Source organism: Cucumis melo, chromosome 6 (assembly GCF_025177605.1).
Source record: "Cucumis melo cultivar AY chromosome 6, USDA_Cmelo_AY_1.0, whole genome shotgun sequence".
NCBI lineage: Eukaryota > Viridiplantae > Streptophyta > Magnoliopsida > Cucurbitales > Cucurbitaceae > Cucumis > Cucumis melo.
In genome coordinates this window covers 1,195,871-1,214,531 of record NC_066862.1, presented here as the reverse complement: position 1 = coordinate 1,214,531, position 18,661 = coordinate 1,195,871, and the positions used below count along the sequence as shown (strand labels likewise).

The 18,661-nt window shown below is 34.3% G+C and overlaps 3 protein-coding genes across 4 annotated transcripts; 1 reads left to right on the top strand and 2 right to left on the bottom strand.

Moving 5' to 3' along the window:
• Window positions 1–1,998: 1,998 nt before the first annotated feature.
• LOC103483246 (C-terminal binding protein AN) lies at window positions 1,999–6,669 on the bottom strand. 2 transcript variants are annotated; one of them, XM_051085880.1, is made up of 8 exons: window positions 5,714–6,669; window positions 4,987–5,155; window positions 4,761–4,891; window positions 3,763–4,560; window positions 3,632–3,679; window positions 3,063–3,176; window positions 2,222–2,334; window positions 1,999–2,096 (listed from the first exon to the last, which is right to left on the bottom strand). In XM_051085880.1, exons 1-7 carry the CDS (start codon window positions 6,299–6,301, stop codon window positions 2,263–2,265), a joined length of 1,920 nt encoding a protein of 639 aa, XP_050941837.1. In that variant the 5' UTR covers window positions 6,302–6,669; the 3' UTR covers window positions 1,999–2,096; window positions 2,222–2,262. The 2 variants fall into 2 exon arrangements, with proteins under 2 accessions (XP_050941837.1, XP_008437992.1); XM_008439770.3 differs by having other exon boundaries at window positions 1,999–2,334.
• Window positions 6,670–9,186: 2,517 nt separating this feature from the next.
• LOC103483247 (uncharacterized protein At1g01500) lies at window positions 9,187–11,859 on the bottom strand. Its single transcript, XM_008439771.3, has 2 exons — window positions 10,867–11,859; window positions 9,187–9,987 (listed from the first exon to the last, which is right to left on the bottom strand). The coding sequence occupies exons 1-2, from the start codon at window positions 11,563–11,565 to the stop codon at window positions 9,757–9,759; spliced, it is 930 nt and encodes a 309-aa protein (XP_008437993.2). The 5' UTR covers window positions 11,566–11,859; the 3' UTR covers window positions 9,187–9,756.
• A 4,365-nt stretch (window positions 11,860–16,224) lies between these two features.
• On the top strand, window positions 16,225–17,315 carry LOC103483245 (heavy metal-associated isoprenylated plant protein 39). The gene is made up of 3 exons (XM_008439768.3): window positions 16,225–16,387; window positions 16,467–16,542; window positions 16,639–17,315. Exons 1-3 carry the CDS (start codon window positions 16,382–16,384, stop codon window positions 17,040–17,042), a joined length of 486 nt encoding a protein of 161 aa, XP_008437990.2. The 5' UTR covers window positions 16,225–16,381; the 3' UTR covers window positions 17,043–17,315.
• The last annotated feature ends 1,346 nt before the right edge of the window (window positions 17,316–18,661 follow it).

The window sequence follows — 18,661 nt, the reverse complement described above, 5'->3', positions numbered from 1 at the left end:
TTAATTAATTTTATTTTATTACAAAATTGATTAGACATCATTTTCCTTTTGTCAAGCGTAGATTGTTACAATGTGTAATCTTATTCCTTTTCGTTTGTTGTAATTCATCGAGGAATTGTTTGGTCCAACAAGTTCATGGGTCCCATGTTTTTTAAAAAATCAATATCATTGTATAAATAATAACCCGATGACTTCACAGTTCTATTTCCGACTCCAAACACCTTTTGAGGCAACTACGAAAATTCTAGGTTTCATAGATTAAGACTAATCTCTATCATGAGACTAAAAACAAACCTCATCATACTTCATAAATAAAGATTAATTGCAAATAAAAAATGTAGAACCCTACAATCCTCTTATCCAAACTAAACAAACGAACACTTGATTAAACTCGAGCTAGTGTTTCTTTCAACAAAAACCCTCGACCAATATATTAGTGTCAAAATAAGTATAGTTAAGTGGTAATAAAACTACTACCGTTTTCTTTTCTTGAAGTTGGAAGTTCAAATTTTAGAAAAACGAACAAGCAAGCAAAAAAGTAAGATGATCAGGGTTCGTAGCCATACCAAATTCCGTTACAATCAACCCAAACACACTCGAATCAAAAAATTTCTATAAAAACGGAAAGTACAAACCCAAGGTAAATGGAGAGGAAGCATAAGAATATGTAAAGGTAATGGAGAGTGTTAGTTAAGGGCAAAGCATGGGGGCACCAAAGAGAATCGATTATCTTATTTGAAAGTGACAGCGAAAAGTACCTCTCCGTCGCCCGTAGCTGTCTTGGCAGGAAAGCAAATCGCATCACAACATTCTGCCCTTCTCCAGCCGTCTCTTTGCTCATAAATTTGTACAAATAGTAAACTGTTAGTCATGTTATGTTTCTAAAATTGAGTAAACCTTCCTTTCTTGACTATCATGATATACCAATGAATTTTCATTATTTCCTCAACAGCCAATGGAAATAATCCAAGCATAGGGACCTACCAAGGCAAGTAATATCTGTCGTACACAAACGGGAACTAAACTAAGCAGTTTTTTCACAAAATGTGAAGGTTAAATTTGGGAATAAGAGGTCTAATTTCGTCTCGTCAAGCAAAGTACCTGCTTTACTTTCTAATCTGTAATATTAAAAAGGAGATCTCTTACTAAAGAGATGATGGACGTGTACTAGTTATATTGGGAAAGGATGGCCATTGACTTCATTTATTGAAGTTTATGGAAAGCGGTATACTATGTTTACAAAAGAAACAAGTAGAACAACCAGGATGTAATCTAACTAAGTTTGGTACAACTTAACCCTTTGAAAGCTTTTCAAACCAGAATTAAGGCCTACCGAGCATTTATATAATATAACTAGACCACGACTTCTTTCGACTTTTTAGGTATAAAACCGAACTTTGAGTGAGACAAAATGAAATAAATTACAAGGACAAGCAAAGGAGGCCTACAAAAACAAGGAGCCCAAAAGAAACTATAAACAGAAGCTTCTCAACAAAATCAAACCACGATCATAATTACAAAAGAGTCTAAACCAAAACTCATAACGAGCCTCACTTGATCCCTCCACCTCCCTAAGAATCATGTTAGCCCTCTCGATCCAGATACTTCAAATGAAGCAAAAAAGCTAAACCGTCAAAGGTCTTTGCCTTTCTGTCGAAAAAGCAAACTCAAGAGCACCTCCTTAAATTAAAACTTTGATACTGTCTTGAAGCTTTAGCTTACAAAAAATAAAATCTTATTGAAATAGTACAATTATTAAAAAATAAACAATCCTCATCTTCAAAAAAGGGAAAAAGAAAAAGAAGTTGGGTGGGGATTATTTATGTTCGTGAATGCAAACTTGAAGTTTAAGTTAGGGCAAGGTTAAAGGGGCATGTTTTTTTAGTTCTGTGCTTGGGACCAAAAATTTGTTTTAAAAGGCCAACCCACCATGAATCTTCGACTTGCTAATCAAGCAAGACATTGGTTTACACTTAAAGGTCAACTCGAGAGAGAAACTGCGTACAATCTTAACAAATCTCGTTAAAGCTCTAAAATAGATTACAGAGTACACTCGTTCATCCACAGGTTGATTAAATAGCCAACAACTTCAAAGCCTATAGTAAAGAAGGAGGCATTTTAGCTTAAAGATGGCAAACAACCGAAAGAGGAATAAGGTGACCAAAAACGAGGAAATGAAAGAATGCTCTACAACTTTTTAAGCTTTCAAAGTTACGCAAACCTTTAATTAGTGGACAAATGAGGTAGAAAATTTGAATACTTCTAATCTAGCCAGCGGGTAACTCCATCATCACCTACAGTTGCAAGGACTTCAATGCGCACATCCAAAAGTGCCTACAATTTCCATTAAAATAACCAATACCATAGAGATGAGTGGAAGAAAGAGGATTCATATATAAAAGGGAGGTTATACATCACATATTGCACAAGAAACACTAGCATGTTTTTAGGAGTTTGAGATGACTTTGCAGAATTTTACTTCCAAGTAAAATACTATTATAACGAAAACACTCCTTCAAGATCATGAAATTTGTTTTTAGAATTAAGATTTAATTTGAAAGTACTTCTGTTAGCTTGAAACATTTTCCTGTTTTAAAAGTTAAGCCAACATTGTCCATGATAATAATAACAATAATAATATATTAGGAAAAAAAAGGATCTTATAGTCGATGGAACAGGCTGAAAGGGGGGAAGATCCCAGTGAATGCTATTTTTTTTATTACTACTTTCATACACGGAAAGATGTGACTTTTCAATTCAACAAATCGAAAATCTCAATGACCTTATCTTTACTAAAAAGATAAATCAGGCATTAAAACCACATCCGCAACAAGTATACAAAAATAAGGTCTTAAAAATCTACACTCCCTAAGGGGGGAAGAGTAAAGCTGAGTGGTCTTCACTAAGACCACACACTGTTTTCTTTTTTCCTTGTTTATTTATTTATTTATTTTTGTTTTTGTTGAGGCGGGGGATGAAGGGAAAAAACATCTTTCATAAAATTACAATCATGAATTAGAAATAATAGTGAATCAATCAAGAGTAGTAAGAAAAGAACGTACCAATGGGTTTCTACAATTGACCAGCCTACATTCTTCCAGAGACCCTTCAAGCATCCAACTCTCCCAAACATCAAAACTGTGGCTAGCAAATACAAACTCCGTTCTACGATTTATCTGCAATATAAAATATCAAAATGGCACCTTAAGTTCTAGTACAGATAGCAAATTAAATCAATTCTACCACAACCATATGGGCCTTTGCTCAAAAGGTTTAAAAGATTTTTTTAAAAGAAAATGATTCATCAAGGTAAAGTAAAAGGTCACTGGAAAGAGGGCCCTCTTGAGGCCATAAAGGTTACAAAAAAAAGATCCAAGAGATATGCAAACTGAAAGAGTAACGATTACAGAATCTTAAAGATTTATACCCAAAATACAAAACTGTGAAACCTATTTAGTAACTCTACTTAGTTCACTTCTTTGTGTCAGAATGCTTGACTCAATGAGAATTGAATAACAACAGTCTTCATAAAATGTGTGAGTTTGGAGGGGGAGGAGGGGTGGTGAGGATACATGTGCACGACAGACAGAGAGTTCTAGCCCAATATTGTACAGCAAGCTTGTACTCTTACCTGCAATAACTTCCCACCAGCAGAGAGCGATCGAAGACCAATCGTATCCTGAAATTAGAGTATCGGAAGATTAAAAAAGCTAACCACTAGAAAATATAGTCTAACAACAAAGAAAATGTTCCTACACAAACCTTGTTTCTAAAAACAACCAGAAACTGTGCAGCAGGGTCTCTTTTTGTAACATCAGTCATGGTATCAAGAAACCAACCGCCACCTTTAACTCTTTGTCGGGATACATGGACTGCAGGACGATCTCTAGCATATATGGCTACAATATATCCATCTTTCAGCTGATTAATAGACTTCCTACCTAATTTCTTTTTTGATTTAAGTGATGGATCTGAGGTAGATTCTTGCATAGACTCCATAGGAACTTTCCGGTTTCTCGATTCATCAGGGGAAGCAAATCGAGAGCTTGAACTTAAAACTTGATCTGTGCCACTCATAGCAGTATCGTCTTCTCGGTGAGAGGTACTTTCCTTTTCTAACAAGAGAGAATCGTCTTTCTGTTGAGATTTTTGATGTGTATGCCTTTTCTTGGCTTTCTTGCCGGACCTACTGCGTCTTCCATCAGACCGGGTAACAGTAGTTTGAGATAAACTGGAACTCTGGGGCTGACTGGATGACTCAGGTGAAAGATTCAACCCTTTCTTCTGGGAGCTCTCTGGACTTAAGTGGTTATCCTCGGTCAACTGCTCAACAACAGCAAGCTGAAGGGTACCTTCTACACCACGACCGTCTGATTGTTCTTTTACCTCATTGACTTCACTTTCATCCTCATCCTCATCAGATATGGCATTCTCAGGAATTACCCCATCAACAAAGAAGGCTTGTAATATGGAGACACATTTCTCCCTGATCTCCATCCAAACCTCTTCACTATAATCTGCACTATGTGGAAGTATCAAAACATTTGGCATTTCCTTCACCTGCAGCAGATTTGTGAATAAATTAATGAGCTATTCTGCGAATTTTCAAACGAGTTTGAGACTTATCTGTTTCTTCTTATAATTTCTACTAATTTTGGAACCACTCACAGGTACATCGCTAGACAAGAAAAATATCACAATATTCAAAAGGCTAAAACTCCTAACATTTTGATTTATGACTATGTGAAAAAGTTACGTACCCATGCTTCCATCCACTGTGGCCCTTCAGCACCATCCAGAGCGCAGCCAGCCAAGGTTCCATCAATTAGAAGTTGTTTCACAGCACAATCATCCAATAACTGGCTGCTACCAGTATTAACAAGAAATGCTCCTGTAAAACGCGATAGTCGCCCATTAACAGAAAGCACAAGGAAAATAAACTTTCAATACAATACTGAATCCAAATTCATGCAAATTAATACAAACCGGGCTTTATATGCTGCAGACATTCAGCGTTGATAATCTGGACTGTATCGTTTGTCAGAGCACAGTGAAGTGATATAAGATCACTCGCAGCAAGCAAATCGTTAAGAGTATCCATTCTTCGAGCAGCAGACGGGAATGTTGCTGTAGGCTTGCTCACTTTCCCCTTTCCCTGTTAAAGGAGTTGAATACAAAAACATTTAAAAATGATGCTAATAGTAACAAAGAAGAATAACCTATTGCCAGTCAATGTGAACGCAAACAAATGGATGAATAATGAATTTACCCATTATCAGGTAGCATGCCCCCTGCTACTCCACATTCATGAAGCTACCCAAGATGGAAAAAACTTGGAAGAATAAAAAACCAGCTCGTTTAAACGACCGTAAAACTTTACTTGACCCAAAATCTAGTACACCCGAAGACAGAGGAATCAGAAATTTTGCCATATCAAGCGGGTATCCAACAGAATCCATGATCTCAGCTTCTACCATCATATAAAGAATGGTGCGGAAAGCGAAGAACTACTTAGCTGATTGCAATTTTTAAAATGCAACTTCAAATCCTAACCAATGTAACCCTCCCACCAGATCCAACGAAGATAATGCCAATATCTAGCTATGGGATCGCGTCATTTGGAATCAAATACTCTTGGATAGTAAAAGAATACTTTAATGTTAACCTATGCCAATTGCGAACTAAGATGTTAAGAAGGAGCAACGAAACTTACATCATTGACATCAAAATAAAGCACGCTAATCTTGAAGGCTAAGCTCCTTGTAGCCAAAGCCCGAGCCGAAGAAGATCTGCCAACTATCCCCAAAACCAATCCTCGACAGCGTCTCATGCCACGGCAAAGAGGCTGGATAGACCCAAGCCATCCCGAAGCCGAGAGCGTATGGCGAGAGAGTAGATGAGTACGGCGAAGCAATCCGAGGAAAAGCGCCATGACAGAGTCGGCAATCTCCTCCGCTCGAGAAGTATCAACATGAACCAGACGGAGACCGAGATCCGCGGCTAAAGCAGAATCGACGGAGCGGTCAGCAGAACCAAGACATAGGATAAGATGGCAAGGATGAAGCCGGCGCTGAGCAGCTCGCGGTAGGTAGGCAAGCGAATGAAGAACCACAGCCGTAGCCGACTCGATTTTCCCGTCGGCCAAACGACTAAGCGGAACATGCTCCACCACAGCAACGCCGGCCAAACAATCCTGTTCCAACGAGCAATCTTCGATGCAGTTGAGAGTAACAACCAAAGGGAGGGGTTTAGGGTTATTCCGATGAGACATTGCGGCGGAGGATCTGAGATTTCTGCTCATCGTCTCCGCCTCCGTCGCAGCTCCAGAAATGATGCCGCCTCCTCGTCGGAGCTCGTATTAACCCCGAAACTTGAGACAAAGACCGTAATTCCCGTGGAATCTTAAGGGGAAGTCAACATTTCTGTCACCGTAATCGTATTGTTGAAGTTGGTGGTTGAAGGTCCTTTCTTGGTTCCGGCGAGGGGTCGTTTTTTTCAGAGCGGGGAAAAAAGTTTTCGGGTCAGTGAGATCTGTGCCCTTCGCTAGGTTATTACATACCCTCGTGATTTCACTTTATTCCATTCATGTCCTTCCTTCTAATTATTGCAATCACGAACTTATGAGCCCTAAACAGTAATTTCCACTTTCAAACCAATAATCATTCGTTTTCTTTTTTTCTTAAATTACAAATTTAAATTCACTAACTCCTTTGTTATGTGCCAAAGTGATTTCATCTTAACCATTTAATTGATATGAATTTTACAATCATATTAGTTTTGATTTTATAATAAATTTAGAAGTTTAATGTATAGTTGTTAATTACTTTTATTGAAGTTTATTAGAAGCTTCGCACAATTGATAAAGCTTGATATAAATTTTAATTTAATATGATAACTTGTATCGTTATTTGGTAGATTGATTGATATGATATTGATATATACTTTTATCATTTACGTACTCTTTGTAGTTAATATTTCAATTAATATATTACAATTTCAAATATTGGTCTCTTAGTGGTAAGCTTTTAGTTTTTATAGACTCTGATAAAACTTACTATATTTATATATATATATAGATATAGATACTTTGAATCTGATTGTTTATTTGTAATTATTTTATTTTATAAAATAATGAAATTACTCCAACTTTTTTTTTTTTAAATCAACGATATAAATGTATTAACTTTCTAAAAGTTTGTGGACTTGAATATGCAAGGAGGGAAAACGTAATTGTGAGATAAAGAAAGTAAATACAACTTAATAAGGGAAAACATGACTTTTACTTGGACGTATCAGCTAAATTTGTTTTTTTAGCTAATGAAGTTTGTCCTAATTGTTTAATTTCTAGACAAATAAAGATTTCTTCCCCTAAAAACTCAACCAAAGAACCTCACCTACAAGCTCAAGCTCAAGAGCTTCGATGAGGTCTAGAGAGAGAGAAGAAATAAGAGAGAACGGGGAAGGACGAAGAGAGGAGAGATAAAAGAAATATTTTATACACATTCTAAAGAATTTAGGGACTAAAGTGAATATTATAAACTAACACGTTAAAAATATATGTAACAATAAAATATTTTTCTAGTTATCTCTATTTCTCTTAACATAATGAATTATAAGCCAAAGTATCATTTTAAAGATTTTAAATTTCATTGAAAATAGAAAGACCAACGTAAGAAACTTGAAACGATGAGTTTCAAGGGTAAAGACAAAAATATTATCCTAACCTAAATTATATCAACAATAAGTGAACGTTAACCTATAACATTAGAATTATTCAAATTGATTATCTATATTAGAGTTGAATGTAGGAAACCAATTGAAACTCATTGCTTTGAAAACATCAAAGTTTGAAAAAATCATCAGACATCACAACCAAACACCTTTAATACTATTATACATTTCCTTACTTTCTTTTATTTTTAATTTTAGTTACCATTCATAAGTTGACTCCTTCCATGGGCACAACATTCTCTTGAAAACACGACAAACATCATATCAAATTTCTTCATATTGTCAAAATTTAAACCCTAAACCGAAGGTATATGTCCTCATGGGTAACGAAGGCTTATTCAAATCATATTAAAACTTTTTCTCCCAAGAAAAAGTTTGAAAAAGATCACTGGCTAATTCATAGATAGGACCGAAAAGAAGGTGACTCGTACAAGCTAACAATAACATTGACGAAATAAAAGAAGAGAGGACCTGGAAGTAACCATAGAAGGAAGCCAAAGACCTCACCTCACTGTCCTGCGACGTAATACTTATTTTTCATGATTACACTTCTGTATGGCCACATTTATTAGCTTTATGTCAAAGAAAATCAACAATGAAATGAATTTAAACTACACTAAAATCAATTGAAACAGAAACGATTTTATTTTCTGGGTCGAATACCAACCAGAAGAAGCAGTAGAACAAATCATATAATAATGAAATGAGGTCAAAGTGCTGCTTGAGATTGATAAATACTCACATTCACTACAAGAAAGTAATTTACAAATTATGGGAAAGGTACAAAAACTTTTTGACAAAACAACTCAAAAGAGAAAAGAGGACAAAGAAAGGACCAAAAAAATTTTGTAACTCTAGTACAGTACTTTATCATTTGAACATTTTCATCCTGTCTTTTCATGTGCTTCGTGTTAGTTCTTGTACTTTCGCAAAAATATTAATTTCGTCCCCAAATCTAACTATCCAGTTAAACAGCAATCGAAAGACTACATTCTATTTAAGGGGATTTTAATGCATAATCGTACGACATATTTAGATGTCATGGGAGGTTCCCCACCTGTAGTACTATGCTTACTCTACAGTGCTATTTAACTGGATAATCAGCTTCAGAAACTAAGCCCCATTAGATAACAATTTCGTTTTCCATTTATGTTTTAGAAATTTATTTGTGTTTCTTCTTAATTTACTTATTATGGTTTTAACCTCTCTTAAATTCAAAAAACATAAACAAGTTTTCAAAAATACCATTTTTTTTTAAGGTTTCAAAACTTAGCTTGGTTTCTGAAAACATTGGTAGAAAGTAGATAATGAACCAAAGAAACTTATAGATGAAAGTAGTGGTTTCTGAGAAAATGAACGAACAAAATGGTTATCAAACGGGGCCTAAACTAGTATATTTACAAAAGTACTAAGAATAAATTGAAGCAAATTAAAGTATAGGGGAAAATGACAATGTAAAGCAACTATATTTGTGATTTAACCCCCAATGAAAGGAGAGAAAAATAAAAGGTAGTATCCTATACAGCATCAGTAAAGAAAAGTAGATACTCTTCGAGACGAAATCAAACCTCACACAAGCTTATTATGTCCTAGGAAATCTTTTTTCCTGCAGGGTTGTGTCCCGTCGAAACCCCTTTGATAAAAGCTACATCGATCGAGGATAAGCACCAACACGAGCCCCTGCCATTTATGTAAAGAAACATATTCATAGAAAAGTAAGTAGCCACGGAACTAAGCAAGAAGGTCTCTGCTGCCTGAGAGAATGTGCTTCACGTAGAGAAAAGAACAAAAAGGGGAGACTGTACAGCTTTCATCCTGCCTACAGAAGAAGTTGACGTTCAACTTCCTTGAGTGGCTTTCACTGACTTCTTGATTCTGTTCAAAGTCCTAACAACTTAATTCTTCCTGCCTGCATTATTGTATGTTATGTGCAGGCTTGACGATTGGGAACCCAAAAATCTCTTTCCCTTTATTGTCTATTCACTAGTATAACAATCTCCAGATTCCCAAGTAACAATATCCTAATTACATAAACCGTCGTCTAAAGTGTCTTGTTGTGGTTTGGTATGAACGCATGAGCAAACCAACCCCAATTCCAACTCCAAGGCACACTCCAAGACCAATACCAACACCCACTCTAACACCTGCATTAAACCACGAGAGCTGCCCATCTTCGCCAGTGTACATATCATCACTGTAGAAACCATGTACCATTTTACCATCTGGGTCATAATCATCAACTTCAGTCTCTAACATCTACACAAGTCCAAGAAAGAATATAATCAGTAGAGTAAAAATCAATAAAACCTTGTTCCATACCTCACAATAACTCAACAAAGTGGGGGAACCAAATGGTCAGACTCATTTCACAAACAGAAAGAACAGTGAAGAGAGACACTTCTTCTCCATCATACATGTTCTCTATAAGCATTGTATAGAGAAATTTGAACATTTTGATTCTTTCTAATGCACTAAATACTGTTAAGCATATGATAAACAGGAAGATTCACTATCAAAATGTTGTACTGATTCTTAAAATGAATATGTCACCCAGCTCTATGGTATATAGAAATTCAATACATAGAATTATGATATGACACAAGAAAACCACTATTATGCTGAATTCAATCCCGTGTAGAAAGCTTAATAATTCTTTTAGTCTATCGAGTTGCCCTCAAGTCTATGAAGTCCCCGATGATATGTAAATGGTGGGATCCTCATACCCCATTATCAATAAAAATTAAATTAAATTATAAAAAAAACTATAAAAACAAGGTTTTCGCGATTAAAACTAAAAATACAACCAAGCTCAATATCATGCGGAAGTTCATGACCCAAGATATTCGACCAGAATGCTAATTAAACGCACCATATGATGTAAACAAGCCATCTCTACACTGGCTTTCTTACATGAGCCTATTTACAGCATCTGATGCAACTCATATAAATCCCAAGTTGTAGATTCGGAGATTAAGTTGCCCGTGGATCAACAAGCCAGATTGAAAGTTGATATCCACCAAATAATTGCTATGTGCACTTTTCAGATTGCAGCACATACTAACTCTAAAATTCCTGAGCTCACACAACGCCCAGAGAATTTGAGAACAAAAATTTAAGAAAAGAACAACATTTTACCTGCAGTTTCTGGTGCCGAATCAACCCATTACTTCCATTCTCCTCCTTTCCAACTTCTTCATCCTCGGGAATTGCATCCAGGACAACTTGCCTCAAGTTCCTCCGCCTCGGACTAACCTGAATTGTCTGCGTCAAGATCACTGGCATACCAGAGCAACAACCAGCAATATAAACCTCGATTGCCGGCGAGGAAACCCCAAGTTTAGGCTGGAAAAAGGCGGAGGAACCCGAACACATGGAGGCAGCCATAAAACATTCCATAGTCCAACCTGTCTTGGAATTGTTCTCCAATCCAACGCTCCCATTAATCCAATTGGCGTCCATTCGTTCCAAAGAGCCACAAAGAATCAAATCCTCATTCTCATAGACCTCAAACTCGACACCGCCCGTAAGCCGGATGCTGTCAGTGCTAACATACGTAACCTCGGAGGATTCCTTATTAAGGCGATCACGACGAAGGGCAATAGAAGCGGAGTCAGAGGCAGGAATTTGAGAGCCATTAATCTCAAGAGAAACACCAATTTCACGTCGAAGGTGGCGCAGATTAAGATGGTCAGGAACGCTAGCAATCACACAGGGAGAAATTCGAACATAGAAAAGGCGAACCTCAAACCAAGCAGAATGAGTCAAGGAAAGGCCATTTGTATACGAATTCGAGGTCCTGGAAATGGGGGACGAATCTCTTTCTTGAAAGTCCATCAGATCCTCGAATTCGGGTTGGGATTGAAGAGAAAAAAAAAAGAAAAAGGAGAAAGAAGGATGCAATGGAAGATGAATTGTCAGATATTGGGCATCATCGGAAGAGAAAACCGGTGAGGTATCCGGAAAACAACAAATTGGGGGCGAAAATTAGGGTTTTGAAAAGGGAAAATGGGTGGGAAATGGGGGGTTTTGAGGGAATTGCTTGGTTTTTTCATGTGTGATTAAGAAAAAAAGAGAGAAATCTTCCGCAATTGGAAGGTTATTATATTGGAACACTCGTGGGAAGGAGGGGGTGTTACGCTGATCTGTCCTCTCAAAGATATTTCTTCTTATTTGTTATTTTTATTACTATTATTTAATTACAAACTTTGTCTTCTTCTCCCAAACAATATTATTACAACTTGCCTTAGATAATATTACAATTTTAATCCTTTTAATTTACAAAAATATTAGTTCATTTCTTCAAAATTAAAATTTAGTTATTAAATTTTATATTACAAATTTTCTGTTTTTTTTTTTTCACCATTTCCCTCCCGTAAAAACAACTCTTTAAATACATAGTCAAATCACATCGTTCAACTAAACGATAAACGAGTAAAATTGTTAATAAAATATAAAAGATAATAATCTCTAATAGCCATAGACACTTTTAAATTTTCACTGTATTTATGTTAGTAACAGTTTTAAATATTTTACTATATTCTACAGATACTTTTATCTATTTTACTATATTTGAAAATACTCATTTACAAACAATGAAAATCAGACCTTTAATTACATTAAATATGATTTCAAATTAAATAAAGAATTATTGAATAATTAATTTAACATTATAAAACTACCAACAAAAATTTAACTCAACTATTATTAATACATTTATTCTTATTTGCATTAAAAAAACACCTTTTTTTTTAGCATATAAGTTTGAAGTTTTAAAATTTAAAATTGTAGTTGTATAATTATAATGAAGGGAATTATAAAAAATGAAAAAAAAAATATACTTCGTTTTTACAAATATTTTGTTGTTGTTATTATTGTTCTTTAGAAAAAAACCTATAATTAATATATTTTAAGTTTTATTTTATTATCTTTTTACAATTTGTCGTTTATTTAGTTTTGTCTTTGTCTTGCGAAAGCACAGATAGAGGCAGACACATGTCGTTCCAACGATTAGAAGTGGAACTGCCCACACGGCTTTTATACGTGCATTGTGTTTCACTTTTAGTGGGCTCAAACCCGGCCCAATAACATCCCAAGGCCCATTTTAACTTTCAAGATTTTCGCTAATTTTGGATGTTTTAATGTTAATTTTGATTAATTGTTGGATACCCATGCAAAAATATATAGTGAACTTTGAAATATAGAATCAATTCTATTTGGTTTAAAATAGTAGTGTTGAAAAATCGATAATCCAACTAATTTGAATTACCCAACTTAAATCGTATAAGTTGGGTTGGATTAGAATATTAGAGAGAAAATAAGTTAAATTGGGTAGTCGGATCGTGTAAGTAGGGGATCAGGTTGAGTCGGGTCGACTCGATTATGTATATAATATATATTAAATTCTCTTATTTGTTTCCAATCTCGATCGAATTCGACCCCGAGATGGTCCAAGTTAGGCTTCTTAACTTATTTGCCTTCCATCGGTTTGACTTGCCATATGAGCTATTCTATATATAGAGACTTTGCAAGGAAACTTCTAAATTATAGTTGTAGTGAAAATATAAACTTTTTCCCACAGCAACGGATAGTCATTGTTGCTTGTTTGGACGTGCGGGTTTGGTTGGTCCATGTTTGCACTAAAAAAAATCCTTAATATTTTCTAACAAAAAATTTATCGTTTTATTAAAGCTACAAAATCGTTTCATTAATTTTGTTATTCCTTGATTATGGATTTGAAATTGTATCTTCCATACTTGAATGCATATCTTTTTTCTCCTTTTATACTTAAAACATAAATCTTGAGAAATTACACACTCAACCATGTCGTTCTTCTTCTTTACCTTATATTTATTATGATTTCGCATCAAGGTCACAATCACATCATTTCATATTTGAGTTTTTCCAGACATAAAAAAACCAATCTACGTTCAATCTATTGTTAGTTGTCTGTATTTGAAGAACACAACACAATTACACGTGCAAATAAATACTCTTAAAAAAATTTATTGAAAATGACAAAATTACTTAAAATATCTACAAAATACCAGATTCTATCAACGATATATAAATACCAATAGAAGTTTATCGATATTTATTAAATGCACTGACGATAGATACCGATAAAAAATCTATTGATGTTTATCATTAATAAAATCTTAAAACTCACTATATTTTATAAATATTTTGATTAATTACGCTGTATTAAAAACTACTCAACCCTAAAAACAAAGAATTGAAAATAGAGTCATAGACTAAAAGGGAAACTATGGTGGACAAGAGAAACTATGGTGGGGGAATGGTGTCTTAAAATAAAGATATGTTAGACGACGACCACTAAAAACACTAATTAAAAATAATGCAATGTTGTCTACTTGCTAAAGTTAGATGCAAATAAATCATATAATTTAGAGCCTAAATACAAATCTCAAAATATAAGAATTTGTTAATAAATAAAACAGTAATTAAATTAATTTTTTGAATTAGAAAAAATATATATAAATAATCGGCTTCTGGAGCGCCCCACGAGCCGCCGTGGCCCGTCGATTGCCTTCGTCCGATATTTTTCAACGCTTTTGATTAAACTATACATTTGCTTGATACTTAAAAACTCTTTATTATTATTAATAAAATCTAATTAAAAACAATTACGTATATAAGTTGGATGTGGTTTTTTAATATTTCTTTAAATACCAAATTTCATAAAACAAAATTAACATCAATGTCATCAGTTAGAAATTTTTGCTTTAATGACATCTGCATTATCCTTAATAGTCCACATTATGCTGACATTCTTCTTCATCATCGTGCATTATATACTTACTCAATCCCCCAACTACTTCTTACCTCTCATCTCCAATAAAATAAAAAACAAACTTTGTTGTTTTTCCAAATATTATCCATATATATAGAGATAATTACGAGTATGAATTATTGGGTTTGTCCATACATTTAGGACTTCTAGTTTGTGTTTAATTAGTAAAGTTTCAAGAGTAAACAAACACACAAACATCATAAAACTAAACATATAGTTTTAATCTTACAAAATAACATAAACAAGATCTTGTCGTTAATTTTAAATAAAGTTTGAATTTTACGTCATTTCATCCAAATATTAGTGATTTATGTATAGATATGATGGAGAGAATCTAAAGTTTAAATAAAAATTTTAAAAACAAACATCCACGATCCTATGTTATGATTGAATCAATTTTATCAACATTTTAATTTTACACCGTTTGTGGAATTCATTTAAGGATATAAAGAATATAATTTAAGAATACTAATTTAAGAATATGGTTTGTAAAAATAGGCAAATTAAATTAAAGAAGGAACGATGGAATTTGCAATTATTGATTTGTATTATTTGTCGTAAATAAAATTCCAAAGTTTTGAGTTTTCTTTTTAGGCATATTGCGACCACATCGGCAAAACCAGTGGCCATGGATGACTCACCATGTACACGGCTGCCACGTGGGCACATGACAAGTATGTGTTTGGCGATAACCGTGGAGCCTGTTGCAGCGGAAATTTTGTTCCTTTTGGACGGTCCGATGGTACTTGGTGACGGTGCGACGTGGACCCCTCTCAAAGCGAAAAGACTGCTTCTCCTTTTGCCACATCAGCCACCCACGTCTGTATTTCACGCGCCACCCGTCTTCTTCCACTTCCACAAAGGTTCATCAAATCAAATCAATAATGTCATCGATTTTATCTTCTGAAAGTTTGTATTTATATTGATTTAAATTGTAAATTTTCATGAATTTTTTCACCTAAACCCTAAACTCTGAAAAATGGATCTATATAAACGATAATAAAAGAACTATTTCAATACATTAGAAAGTGAGATTTAAATTGAGTTTGAGATTTAAATTAAAATAGTACTACGTGTTTTCGTTCGACTATCAATTTAGTGTTAAATAGATCAATATTCAAAGTTCGTAGGTATAAAAAGATTGAAAAGAAAAACAAACAAATTTGTAACTTTTTTTGTTATAAATAGAAGTGATAATTTTGAACTACAAATCTTTTTGGATCTCAACACCTACATATTCTTTTAAAAGAAAGATACGAGCACCGAAACGCAAGTCTATGCTTTCATTTTTACGTCCTTAATTAGCCAATTCGACTAACTATATACAATTATGGGTCCAACCCACGATATCAAACCATTGTTGACAATTTAACAATCAACATAAAGATAGAAGGGTAAATTACAAAAGCCATCTACGAAGCATGCTGGTAGTTTCAATTGCAAAAATTAAACCTTCAATTTTTTATGAGTATCGAAATTACAAATAGTAAAAATGAAAATAAGTCTACTTTTAACGTGTCTAATTTTCAAAATTGATATATATATATATATTATTTAAAAAGAGTATAACGACAGTTGTGCGTAAAATTCACGCGCGAGTGGGGGTAGCAGGTGTAGTAAAAAAAAAAGGAATATGGATTGCACACACTATATAACCGTACCTCATACCTCCAACTCCCTTCACTAAATTTGCATTCCTTCACTTCTTCTTCTTCTTCTTCTTCTTCATCGTCCTCTGCAATTTTTCCCTGCTACCATTTATCTACAAAACCCTAATCCTTTGTCCTCCAACGAACAAGGAAACTTGCGGGCATTATATCCTACATCCCACTCTCAGCAATGAAGGTTTGTTTTCCATTTCCTAATTTACATCTCTTTAATTCCCTCTCTGTTTTGACATTTTCCCCTTTCTTCTCTCTTACAGAAGGTTGTTCTTAAGCTCGATTTGCACGATGATAAAGCGAAGAAGAAAGCCTTGAAGCTAGTATCCACTCTCGCAGGTAAGACGCTGAAGATTTTACCAAATCATAATTTTAGTGTTTTTTTTTTTATAAACAAAGGAAATTACAAACTGAATTTATTGTGAAATCGAACAGGAATCGACTCGATTGCGATGGATATGAAAGAGAGGAAACTAACAGTAATCGGGCCGGTAGATCCGGTGACGATCGTGAGTAAACTGAGGAAATTCTGGCCGGCGGAAATCATATCCGTGGGACCGGCGGTGGAGCCGAAAAAGGAAGAGGAGAAGAAGGAAGGAGAAGGGAAAAAGGAAGAAGAGAAGAAGAAAGAGGAAGGAGAAGGGAAGAAGGAAGAAGAGACGAAGAAGAAAGATCAGGAAGGTGGAGGAGAAGGAGGGGAGAAGAAGAATCAAAATCCGAACCCAAACGATGCCGTTTTGGAACTGGTAAGAGCTTATAGAGCTTATAATCCTCATCTCACAACTTATTATTATGTTCAAAGCATGGAGGAGAATCCAAATTCTTGTGCCATTTGTTAGTTAGTTCATGCAAATTATTCATATATAACAAACTGTATATGAAGCTTTTTGTGGTCTCTAAAAATGGCGGCTCCCCTTTTGTTGTTCAACTTTTTCCGATCTATGTTTATGGTGTAGAAAAATATCACATATATGTATTTATATATTATAGGGATTATTATGATTGTAGTGGATCGCCTCTTTTCTACGATTATGATATTGAAAGTATGAGTAGGAAAGTGAATTTAAAGACAAAATACATAAATAGTATATAATGTTGTCGTTGTTGTTGTTTCTTTTCCTTTTCTAAGTGATTAGTTTGTGTGTTGAAAAATGGAAAGTTATGGATAATTGAATTTTGTGGGCGTAATTGAGTTGAAAAATAGACGGAGATTGTTGGCCATTTAGAGGAGTTGATGGTCGGTGATGGACATTAATTGGGAATTTCTTTAGCCTCTAATTCAACCATTATTAAAAAGTGAAACAAACTCATATTCTTCTCCTACTTTATACTTTTTTTTCTTCTCTTATTTTAATTCCTTTTTACTTTTGGATGATTGAATGTTGAAGGCGACACCTTTTTGTTTTGATGGGAGAAAAAAAATTAGTATCATTACCCTTTTATTTTATTTTTCTTATATACACAACTCTTGGTGGGTAATACCCTATTTGATTGATTTCAAGTTTTATCGTCATGCCCTTTTCTCTTCAATTTGCATGTCTCTATCTCTTTTATCTTTACATCTCAATTTAGCTCGATTGCATTATAAAGTGAAAATGTATCTTGAAATTGTTAAAATAAACTCAGTTTAATGATGTGGTGCTCTTCCTCAACTCGCTTGAAAAATTGTTGAGAAATTTTTATTTTAGTCTTTGTATTGTGGGCAAGACTAAAATAATCTCTATATGTTTGACTTTTAATTTCCTTTAGCAAATAAACAAAATCTTGTAGTCATGAACGAGACAAAGTCCATTTGGCTGGTGTTGGTCCTAGTCCAACTAACGTGACAACCACAAATGGACCCAATTATTATTTTTTAAAATCAAAAATAAAAATTCCTAGATGAAAACGTGAAATCTACATTATTTATTTTATGATAACCTAATTTCCTTTCATTATTGTTTACTAATTTTCATAATAATGTGTAAATTTAAACGTTTAAACGTGAAATCCACATGTATCGAATATTGTGGAGCTATGCATGCTTGATAACTTAGGTAACCGACTTACTAGTAGCTTATTAAAATAGGTAGAGTGTGTGACATTTGTGTATGTGTGTGTTATTTATTAAATTAAAAGTATAAATATGAGTAAATTAATGCGTGCAAAATTTGCAATATATTAAAAACTATGGGCCCCACTTGTCGCCCCCCTCTCTAAATTAATCTCTCATTTTTATTTATTTATTTATTTATTCTCACACCGATGTAGAGAATCGAAAGCTTGATTTCAGAAAATTACACGTTACCAACTATGAATGGCGTAGCCTGAACTTCAAACTTGAGGATTCACTTTCATATAAATATAACGATCTGTTACAACCTTTACATATTTATATTCCATTTGATTTATAATACGATTTCCATGGAAATAACCTGTGTGCAAGTTTCTGTGTGGAATATCGTATACTTTTGTATGC